General features: G+C 32.9%; 1 protein-coding gene across 2 annotated transcripts in view; it reads left to right on the top strand.

The window, feature by feature from the left end:
- Positions 1 to 12,270, top strand: part of LOC126866583 (cadherin-87A) — a 533,242-nt gene that overhangs the window by 328,004 nt on the left and 192,968 nt on the right. The window contains exon 1 of one of the 2 annotated variants that reach the window (XM_050620361.1): positions 10,102 to 10,188. The exons of the other annotated variant lie outside the window; for it this stretch is intronic. Coding sequence (XP_050476318.1) covers positions 10,176 to 10,188 — 13 coding nt within the window. The 5' untranslated portion in view covers positions 10,102 to 10,175. Of the gene's footprint in view, positions 1 to 10,101; positions 10,189 to 12,270 lie in introns of those variants that run through there. 2 annotated transcript variants of the gene reach the window in all.

Raw genomic sequence — 12,270 nt, 5'->3', positions numbered from 1 at the left:
TTTTGACATTTTTAAAAAGTATTTTTCTTAGTAAGAAAAGAACACGTATTTAAACACTAAACAAATTTTAAATACCATGTCACCATAAATACAACCATTAGAGCTAATTCTGATACAAAGTACGAAATACAAGACAATGGAATTGGTTTCATAGTATGCAAAATCAAATAGTTCTATAGACCTATAAAAGTTATCGTTGTACACTTATTTTAGTGTATCCTTTTAGTGAGTTTAGTTTTTGTATAGTAAAATATTCTCTGTTTCTATAGTTATAGAAAACTAGCTGTTTTCATAAAATATAAACAATTCTTTTTGAAGAAAAAAAGGATAAATCGTTTATATATTAATGGCAATGTATTGGGTGATTTCAGATTTATAAGAAGCAATGTACTGTTACAATAAAAATTATTACAATTTCTATATAATTCCTACGTTTATAGCATCACGACTTTAAATCAGGTTAAGAAGCTCCTGAGTATACTTAAAAATTTGTAACATAGTATATTGCCACTGAAAGCTCAAGTACTGAATCAATCAATGAAGCAGTTGACAGAAACTTGGCAGAACCATAAATTTCGAAATCGATAGCGATAATATTCGCCAGATACATTATACATGTATCGATCATTTATCACGAATTGTTCTTTTCAGGAGCTAAACTGATCAATTTCACCTTTTATCGATTTTTCAACTTTGTTGGCGTAAGCTACACGATTAATGTTCAATTTTCAAAAAGCAAACAACTCACGTCCCTGAATCTACTCGTTAGTAGAAGGTACCACAGGTAATAGCACATTGCAAGTTACGCGATGTAAATTTAAAAAACGGTATCAGGTTGCTCCATAGGTTGGTGTAGTTTTGTCGAATGTCAAAAATCCTGTTTCTTTCTTTTTTCAAATATTTCATAGAAATTCATCCACCATGTATTTTCTCCGCCATTATTTACGTTCTTGTTTCTTATTCTCTTTTGGATTTTCCGTTACTTTTTTGGATTCCTCGCTTGAAGAATTCCGCGGTTTTCGAAACGAATCAATCTTCCAACCATTTTCGGAGTTGCACATCGTTGTGGAAGGAAACATCGCTTAAGCCGTTTTGGAGGCGAAAAAGATGATAATCCGTTGGAACGAGGTGAGTAGAATGCTGGAGGACCTCCCATGCAAGATTTTGTAGCACCATTTTCGTCAAATGGGCGAGCACGTCGAAAATATTCGTTTTTGTTAACCACCATCTGTCTCGAACAATTAATCGCTTTATTATTGGCACAGAATGGAAATATTAGGACAGCGTAAACGAAGAAAACGGAAGCGAATCGAACGACGTATTGTAAATGATAGCTAACCTATATTGTTTCCAGTGTCGTCACTTTTTTCTACTTTCAATTTACGCGGTTGATCGCTGTGGCTTTTTCAACAGCTCAATTAACAGTTAGCAGTTCCGGTGCACGAAATTCGGAAGCCGGCAGTTTTCAGATACGAAAGCTACGAAATATCATCCTCTTCGTTGCATACTACAGACACACGTTTGGATTCATGAGGGAATAATGCCCTGTCGCAGCAATCGATAAAACGCAAAGTTGACAGACTACTCGAGGGAATGGCTTTGACAGGTACAAAATTCTCTTGTGAAACCGTTACACGCTACATCGGCTCGAATCAGAGGCAATTTTTCCTTCGTGCGAATTAACTGTGCGACGTAGCAAACAACTCGTGCGCATACAAATGATCTTTATGTCACACCCTCGCGCGATTCTCTGTAAATCTTTCCCGCTTCTAGTTACGCAGCACGAAGGCATTAAACGAATATTTTTTTCCTTTTTTGCGAAATTTCATTTATAACTGTCACTGTTATTCCTTCCTATGGAAGTTTGAATTTTAACAACGTTCGCGTACATTCGCGTGTATTAACATACGACCGTGTATTTTGTATAATTTGTATGTTTAATCTGCTGAATTTATTATTCAAATCTGTTTTCTTTGATCTTCTTTATTACACGTCGTTCTATATTCTTGACTCTGCTACAGTTTTCGAATACGCGTGTCAAAACTTTTTCGAAGAAACCAAGAACGTTTTTAATATTTTACGAAACACTTTAGCATAAAATTGAAATGTATGTCATGCGTGTCAACAATGTTTCTTTTGACCTCGAAAGATTTTTCAAGCACTAGATTGCAAGATATGAACAGACTTTCAAAGTTGAATAATAAAATAAATATTCTGAAAAATTTCATTTTATTTCGAAAATTGTGTTTGATACTGATTCTGCGATTTCATATTATATAAATATTTCTATTGCTCCGCAATGCATATGTATGTCCGAAATGAATTTTCATTTTTTCCAGCAGAATAATTCGAAAAGAAATTTCAAAATCGAATATTTCAATAACAGTAAATGAAATGTTTTTGGTTTTATGGCATGTTCAAATTAAAAATAAACTGTTTCAATTATTATTATTATTATTCTAATACATTTCTATTCTAACAAATTTTGAAAATAAAGAAAACACAATTGCTTGTATCAAAATTCAAGAGCGCGTGTTGTAATATCCAGAGTCTATTTGTTCATATTCTTTTTGAAGCTGTCTTCGTTAACTAATGTAAAAGTTTTGAAGTGTAACTCAGCGCTTACATTCTGGTGGCGAACTTCCGAATAAGAATTTTCCAAATAGACTTTAATATTTCGAAATTGATCATGCAACTCTTGCCATAAATTTCATTTGTAGTTTGTGCTGGTATTTCAACTTTAAATTGAAAATTGCTAATTTCCGCGAATTCGTCCATGAATAACCACGTTTACATGGTTCGTTGCACTTTTCATAAAATTTTAGCTAGAATTATGTATTATAAAATTGAATGCTCGAGTTCAGTGTTGATAAAAAAGCTGATTACGTAATTATAAATTTGTTATGTTTAATTTCAATTTCACTGGATAGAATATTATAAATATTTCTGTTGTATTACGTAGTCAGCCAAAATTAAATTAGCTTGTAAAATGTAGGTTGTTACCAACTAGGGACAATAAAGCTGTTACGTGTTATTTCACTAATTAAATTTTCACTAATTAATACATATATAATATGTGTGTATATATATATATATATATATATATATATATATATGAAATGAACTATAATCTGAAATAAATCAGATCAAAATATTCAATTAGAAGAAAGAAAATTTGTTTACTAAGGAAGCTATTATTATCAAAGGGAAGATGCTATAAAATTTGCATTTCGTATGGCATTACAATTTTAATTTAATTTTTTGAAAGAAATGATAATAACGAGTAATAGAATATTGCATTTATCGAAAGAATTGTTTAAATATTCTATCATTCTATACTACATTGTTTATTTTGTGCCTTTATTTATTTTATTTTACATTTACCCTTGCTGGCTTTCATTTATTTTATCTGTGTTTGTATTTCTATTATGTGACCAATAATACTTTGCAAGCGTTTATTTCACATTTGTAAGGGCACGATATTGGATTTAGTTAATTTTTATACATTGTACCAACATTTTTCTATGTGAATAATTCAACACACATAAAAGAAACAAATGACGCTTTCGCAACCAATTCGATCAATTCCATTTATCAATTTAATTGACAAATTTAAATAAATTTGCCAATTTCAAAAACAAAATTAATTTACTACTACAAGCTTATTTGTCATAAGCAGATTGCATAAATAATCGTGGATCCCATAATAAATGTTAAGAAATATTTACAACTGCACAATTTATGAAATTTAATTCACAAATCTGATTTTCTCGAGAAAAACTGTTCGTTATCGAATTCATTCGCTGTACGCCATACACATATATATAAAAATCGTCCTCAAAAGTTAGTCGTTATCAATTATTCTATCTCAAATTTCTACTAACACAAACGTATCTATCAACGCGGCGAGAATGTACTATTTCCGTAAGATTACTTTGCGAAATTGCATTGTCGTTAGTTCGAAATTCCTCGAGTTTCCTTTGGAAACCTAAGGTTACTATATCTTCTTCTTCTCCGCACATTTCCCACACACACACATTCTCGTTTCCTTATCCTTTCTGTCTTTCCATTCTATTCGCCCTATTACGTTCTTCTTTTTCTATTTCTTCAGGCTTTCTCGACATTCACGAAATTTCAATTGCTTCTAAATCAAAGTTCTCTGTTCGTTCTTATCAGTATACACCATAGAAATTGTTCGCGCATAACGTCGACAATATCGCAGTTTTAAAGGAAGATCAAACTAATACCGTGGCATCTGATGACGTCGAATCGTCCAAGTAACGCACCAAAGTCTCTTTTATTTATTTATCTCCCTTGTTAGTTACACTTTGCTTTTATTGATATTAGAAACTACATTCGCCGATTGCACGAAAATCGGAACCCAAGTTTTCCAATTATGGAGACGTAGAAACGATTCTATTTCTTAAGGCCGAGATCTTTGACGTGCCGAACATAGAAAGGGAACATAGAAGGGGAACATAGAAAAAGGCGAACATTAAAGACTCGCGACAAGCTGACACCTTCCGCTCAAAAATCAGACTGTTTTATTTTTGCTTCCTGATCAATGAAACTTTTGCCAACACGTTTCTTACATTTTTCTGATTAAAATGACACCAAGCGCGATATAATTTGCGGCATATTTGTTTACTTGATAAATGATATTTCACTCTGGTGCTACTATTTGTGTTTCTCGCCGTGGTGCGGCGCTTGTATTCATGTTTATAATTAGTTTATAATATTGAATTGTTATGTTTTTAAATAAATCCTACTTTTTTCAATTAATTACGTTAAATTTCCAGTATTTAAACTTTCAACGATATGGCAATTTTTTCTAGTTATTAAACGAACTACATTTTTGGTGGTACGCACCGTCTGATGGAACATTCAAGTGTGAGCCACCGATGGTGCACGCTACCTGATGGGAGATTCGAACGTGAGCCACCGGTGGTACACGCCGGCGTGAACGTATTAAATACATATCGATAAGCAAACATAATTCAAATTATATCGTGCTTGGTCTTGTTTTTATCGGAAAAATTTTACGGATATGTCGGTAAAAGTTTAATTTAAAAAAAATCAAACATAAAAATGTTTCACTCTTCAATTAGTATCTACATATATTGTCTCAGAGGTATCCGACATTGGATCACGTTATACCACTCGATAGCTGCCGGCCATCGAGCTTCGTGGTGCATCAGGGGAATCTTCCTTTCGTAGTGGGGATGACGACTGTGCATTTATTCAGAGGATCTTTTTCGTCCAATTATCCATTGTTTCCTGTAATTGTAATGATTATTCAGTCGCTCGTTTACTTACGTTGGAAAACATTCATCCCATTTAGCTTCCCATCGAAGTTATCGAAGGTTTTCAATCAGCTCGTTGTTACGGTGAATATGTCCACTGGATGTTTCCTTCCTTTCAACCTTTTCTATATTATAGCAATTTTTGATCGTGCTATTTTTACCGTACACATCTATCCTCTTTTTCATTCCAGAATCGTGTGTCCCATTTTTGAATTAGGAATGACAAACAACTGATGCATCGGTGGATGGGCAGAGACGTCATCGGTTACCACACATTAGAGAAGATATGGTGGATGATGATTCGTAATGGTTAACGTGAAATAAAATTTACTCGATGTTACATTGTCCATGTGAAATGATAAACATTTTGCTAGATTCTATCAGAATTAGAAATGATAAACGACTGATACGTCGGTAGATACGAGATGTCACAAATTATCACACGTTGCAGAAACAGATGATAAACGATGATTCGTAATAGTTTGGTTGAAATAGATTTTGTCGAATACTATTTTGTTCGTGTGAAATATCGAAGCTTCGCTATACTTCTGCCCACTAGATTCCAGAAAGTTATGCGTTTTGTTAAGGATTGCATGGAAGAAATTGGTTACATTGCGCCATAGCCAATCGCATTTGCATTTCTTTTGCTAATATTCCAGCAACGTAGCGTGGTGTTTATTTCGTGTTGCGTTATCTCATTTTATTTTGTAATGTTAAATGACGGAAAGATTTACAGGAAATAATTAGTCAATTCACGAAACCTGATGGGAGCGCCAAATGTCGATTATATTGGATTACGTTGGTTTATTTAACGATAGTTGGTTAACTCATTGCCCAAGGGCCAACGTTGCGTTAACGTGTATTTCATTCGCAATTTCAGTCAATTTATATTTGAAGAGTGCTTGTAAAAAACACTGTTAAGTGGCAAAATTGAAAAACTTTGATTTCTTTATTGGAAAATCTTCTGCATACCACTGAGAATACTACAATAGTTAATTTAAAATACTAATATTAATTTAAAATAATAATAAAATGTAGTATTTAACTTAAATTTTATTTTTTAATAATTTAAGGGCAATTTCCCTTTCTAAGATTGCTGGAAGATGCTATTAAAACGTATAGATAAAAATATAACTATCGATAAACATTAATCAATTGCTTTTAGACTGTTTAATATACCATCTATCTAAATGAATAGAATATTCAATTCTTCACAAATCAGAGATGACGTATATAAGCTTTTCTATAAATACATCTTTCTTTTTCATGAATTTAGACTACGTTAATATATAAGCTTCCTTTTCCTTTTAAAAAGCTTCTTGTCACTTGTGTTTCCCACAAGCATTCTTCATTTATAAAACTCTGCTTTTTGACATTGTGAATTTACTTAACCTGTATCCTTCTCATCATTAGTCTCGCCTAAAGCTTGAAGAAGCTTCAGTATACACAATACTATTCTAAATTATTTATTATCTCGTGGGAATATATATGTATGTACGTAATATAGAAGATGTAAGATACTAAACCACAGGAATTTTTCTTTGTATCTCTGATTTGTGTAATTGTCTTGTGTAGAACAATTTTACAATTCTAATACTTTTTTAATTCGATTTGGCTCGATTTAATTTGGTTTTATCGATCATAATTTAGAACAAAACTTGTTCGATTGTCGTTCGCAAGAAGCTTAATCGCTTCGTAATTTTATTAATCCTTTTAGATTATTGGTGGAAATAAGACTAACTGAGAAGAGACTAAGTTGAAGAAGAAAGAGCGTGTGTAGATATTGAAACTTAGTAGAATATTCGGATATGTATCTTGTTGATTACAAGACAAGTTAAGAGTAGATGGAAACGTGGAAAGTGAGTTGTTGAGAAGTTTTGTGCGAAGAAGAGCAGTAGAAAAATAAAATACTAGATAGGTGAATGATGTTGAAGTATATTCGGAATAAAGTTCGAGCTTATGTGTTTATAGAGGATAGCCGACGGTCCTCGTTGATTTTCCACGTGTGACCTCTTTGACTTGACTTTGTAATTACCGTCTTATCTAACTTACAAGTATTAGAAAAACTGATGTGAGCGAAAAATGCTTATGGATTTTTTGAGAAAAGAGATGCCAAAGTAAGCCCGAAAAGTGATATTCCAAACTAGAACGCTCCCTTAATAATTGATAATGCTCTGGATTATTGATTATCGGTTTGAAAACATTTTACCATATTTCGGTGTATGTTGCAGATAACAATCTTATCTCTCGAATATACATAATGAATTAACGCTTTCAATTTCGAAATACGCGAATTCCTTGATACTTTTGCTTCATCATTAGCCATACATTATTAATGGGGATTCGCAACTGGGAAATGAGACAATCAATTCGACGTAATGATATTGTTTTTCGTTTTCCATTCTCTGGCAACATTGCCAAATGCGGGCTCATTATCAACCTAAAGTATCCAATTATTTGTGGAATCGTCGAACCGATGTGTGACCAATGAAAATGCGCTTCTTTTATGCGATTTAGGTACTTCATGTGCGTTTCAATTTCCAGCAAATTTACACATTTTACCGAGAGCTATACACTTCAAAGCGATTCTAAACGCGCACTTCACCCAGGCGTTTGTTTCCTTTTTAAACTGTACGATTTTCACGAGTGGATCGACCATATTTAACAGAAAGGAGAGAGTGAAAAGTTGATGCATCATTAAGTGCTATTATTGGTCGAATGAATCGATATTTCCGTTAGCTAATGTCAAACAATTTTCGATGTGCTGCAGCGATAGTGAGAACAATGCTTTCTGTCTCATGCCGTGGCATGCAATACCGTGTTGCTCAAGTGCAAATGGTTTCAATAAGTTTCCGCTACGTGTATCGAATCCACAATTTTTTATGAATAAAAAATTCCAATTGATCAGTCGTTGGATTAATAAGCAAATTTTGTACGAGATTAGCAGATATGGCGATAGTGCTTAGGATTAAATTATGCATTTATGCGAAATTTAAAGATGTAAAAATGCGTAAAGTCTATATGCTTACACATACTATACGTAAATATCTGAAATGTTCAATATATACTTCTTGATACAATATTTAACATATGAAAGAAATCCGTTTCTTAAGAAAAGCATCCGATAAAATGTTCCTATTTTCTGTAATTAATAAAAGACAATTTTTCTTACAGATGAAAAATGATTCGATTTCGAAAGAGTTAATGAAACTCTTATTAAGACGATCATAGCATAAAATAGGATTACAGATTTTGGCTGAAAATTGGTCAAAATAGTGTTTCATTATAACTATCATAGTTGAAGAAATTATATGATAGATTTTGATTCGTATGATAAATAGATTATAAGATAGATTTTATGTGAAACGCAACTAAATTTATAACATGTATTTTATTTACAAAATCAATTAGGAATTAAATAAAAATATTAAACGTCTAAAATACCGTTTTACAATAATGAGATTAATTAAATTTTAGAAATTAGATTAATTAGATTTTCGTAGATATATCTATTACGGCGCGAACATAAACAGAATCGTTAATTGATATTAGTATCGATAGCAGATTATATTACAATGCAATAATAATAAATAAATGAAGGACGAATTCGATTACTGGCATTAATCACAGACTATACTGTGTATGTAGTAATAGTTTCCAGTGAAACATTGTATTTTTTTACCCAATGTACAATGATTTCTCATTACAGATAATATTAACCTTTGTCATATTATTTCTATACAAAAGCTATGACGTAGGTAACAATGCTTCATAACATTTCCCCTATAAATAATTTGTCTAATGATTAATTAACGTACGATGCAAAATGCCTCGCTATTATCTGATTGTCTATTGTTAATTCCATATCATCTAGAATATGTAAAATATAAAAGTCGATATTTTATACGTGTCAGATAGCGTTCTATATTTTAAATCTAATTGTTTTTGTACTTTTTTTTACTTTACAAAAAGAGAGAAAATTCTGTTCTATACTGTAAGATCGCAGCACAGTATGAATTCATTAGACCGTAAATAATTGCTGAATATGATCTGCGATACAAATGACCTCTATTTAGTATTACGCGTTTTAATTTAAAATTACACTTTATTTCCTTTCACCGAAAATCTCGTTTCTTTCTCTAAAAATAACTATTATATTTTATAACGTAGTATCGCACGAGAGGCTTAAGAAATATCGGGCGAACCATAAACAATATCGCGAAAGCCTAAGTGTCGACAGGCCCATCAATGTATCGTCGGTCCTTCAATCGAACAGTTGCGCGGAAGAAAGTCTACGTGACTCTGGCCACGAACGGTTGCGAAACACGTGCGTGGTGGGGCTAAGACAAACGACAAAGGGATGCTAAGGGACAAAGACGAATTAACAGTCAATATTAGTTGAGAAGTCAGAGAGTGTGAATCGAGAAGTCAGAGAGTGCGAATTGCGTTGTCGAGATAGTGTTGCTAGTGTTGTTGAGAGAGTGTGGCCCGCGTGAGAGAAAGCGTTGGAACCGTGGTGACGAGAGTTGCAAATTAACTATTTAGTTATCTTAATTATTGTTACGCTCCGAGGATTACCATAGGCCGTGTTCCTAACCGTCTCCCTTGGTACTACGGTTTCGTAGACAGATCGTCTTACATGACCGGCGAGTATACACAACGTAGCGATAAGCGCATAGCTGTCGTCAAGCAGCGAATTCTAAAAAACATCGATTCGCCTTCGGTCCGTTATTCTACCTACACAAAAAAAAGTGGCATACGTGATCATAAACGCGAACGGTTGCGAGACCCGAGCGTGGTGGGGGTCGTTTCCAAGAGAAGACAAAGGACAAAATCGAAGGGCAGTCAGTGGCAAATGAGGATTCAAACCGAATGCATCGAGAAGGTGAGAGGAATAAAATCGAGATCGCTTAATCAAACGAATACATCGGGAAATATTATAAAGTCGAGTCGAATTATAATTTTAAATATTGTTAAAAATAGAAGCTTATATTAACTCTGTTAATTCAGCGTTACAATCATTTGAATTACCTCTGTTATCCTAATCGAAACAGGGGAACGACTGGTTCGCGTCGTCGACTATCAAAATCGTAGCGAGAATTTACGCCTCTCGCTGACGCGTTTCCTCGTGATCGCGTCGCTCCGCGAACGGTTGTGATAATTATAGTACGTTGTTGTATTTAGTTCACGTTAATCAACCATTATTTCCTGTTTAACCAACACCTGTTTAATCAATTTTAAATAAACTAATAAATAAAGATTCTAGAATAATGTAGTATGCACGAAATGAAATTTTTAAACATATTTTTTTTTTTAATTTGGAATTATGATATATACGAATAAATTGAACAAATTCAAAGAATTGCTAGTAAAATTTGGGGAACGTCAAGATACGTGTTCCAAATTGTACAGATCAATGTGTGCAAAAATTATTGCATAAACGATGATTTTGATCTATTATCTCACTAATGATTCATCACCCTGTAGTCTGTAACGCCAAATATTACATTTACATGTCAATGTAAACGGATATGTTTTGCTTCGAGCGGTAGTTTACTGGATATCCAAAACAATTACGCTGATTTTAACGCAGATTATACAGTCGTGCTTTATCACGTGCAATTCGAGTGATTACATTCTAAACGTTGAAAAGTGAGGGTTTTGGATTTTAACGACTTATAATGGTCGCCAAAAAGAAACGCGAAGTGCTTAATTAATATATAGAAATAATATATAGAATTTAAAAAAGATATTTATTTTGTAATAACGATAAATAAATAGAAGATACTAATTCGTGGAATAATCCTAATAGACATTCACGATTCGTGCATGTTATTGTCTTGTGAACTATCTTTCAGATATTTTATCTGTATTTTTTAAGAAGTTATATTTAGAAGAATTTATAATCGGATTAGATTTCTAAATCTTCATTGTATGCTTACCGTGCACTGCAAGCTGTTAAAGTTTTAGTCTCCTATTTTCTCAACATCCTGCATTGCTCTACAGTAATTTACAACATGAATAATTGCGTTAGCCGTTAAACGCAAACAGCAACGAAGTTCGTCTATTTGTTTGCCACCTTCTAATACGGTCAATTGCACACAAGAGATTTACAGAAGCCGTTCGCTGCATTTAACAAGCCGCAGTATTCTCACTCAATGAATGGAATAAAAAGACTCATTAATTATCGAATCGGTAGGCAATAAGGCAGTAAGAAGGTATACGTACATATATCGACCAGGATATAAGCTGAGAAAAAGCGTTCTCAACACGAGATCATTTTCCAGTTAACTGCATGATATATACGAATTACAAAGTGACCTCTCTCATCAAACTACATCGCGTCTCGTAACTGCACATTCGTTTTAAAATGTTCAACCTCTGCTATAGGTACGCGGTGTAAAGTAGATCACGACGAAATCTGATTAGAAATATGCAATATATTAGAATATATGAATATTCAAAATAAATTAGTAAGCTATCGTTGAAAGTTCGTTTTATATTATTATTCCGAATTGAATTTTCGTATAATAAAATAAATATTCCGTTATGCTGATTATATACTGTTTTCTTTTTAGTCAGAATATTTTCTGCCATTAATATCTTTTGTCTCGATAAATTGCTGTCCGTTTTAAAATGTTCAATCTCTGCTATAGGTACGAGGTGTAAAGTAGATCACGACGAAATATGATTAGAAATATGCAAAATCGAATAAACTTATTCAGAATAAATTAGTAAGCTATCGTTGAAAGTTCTTTTTATATTATTATTCTGAATTGAATTTTCGTATAGTAAAATAATATTCCGTTATGCTTTCTTTAGTCAGAATATTTCTACCATTAATATCTTTTGTCTGGATAAAATGTTGCCATTGCGCGAACGTTGTCTCACTATAAGTTCCCGAATCATTCGACGTCTGTTTGTGTGTATTAATTGCTGTAAATGTGTATGCTATACAATTATTTAC

This window comes from Bombus huntii, chromosome 6 (genome assembly GCF_024542735.1).
Source record: "Bombus huntii isolate Logan2020A chromosome 6, iyBomHunt1.1, whole genome shotgun sequence".
Classification (NCBI taxonomy): domain Eukaryota; kingdom Metazoa; phylum Arthropoda; class Insecta; order Hymenoptera; family Apidae; genus Bombus; species Bombus huntii.
Note: the sequence above shows the minus strand (reverse complement) of the source record. Positions and strands in the feature narration are given on the sequence as shown.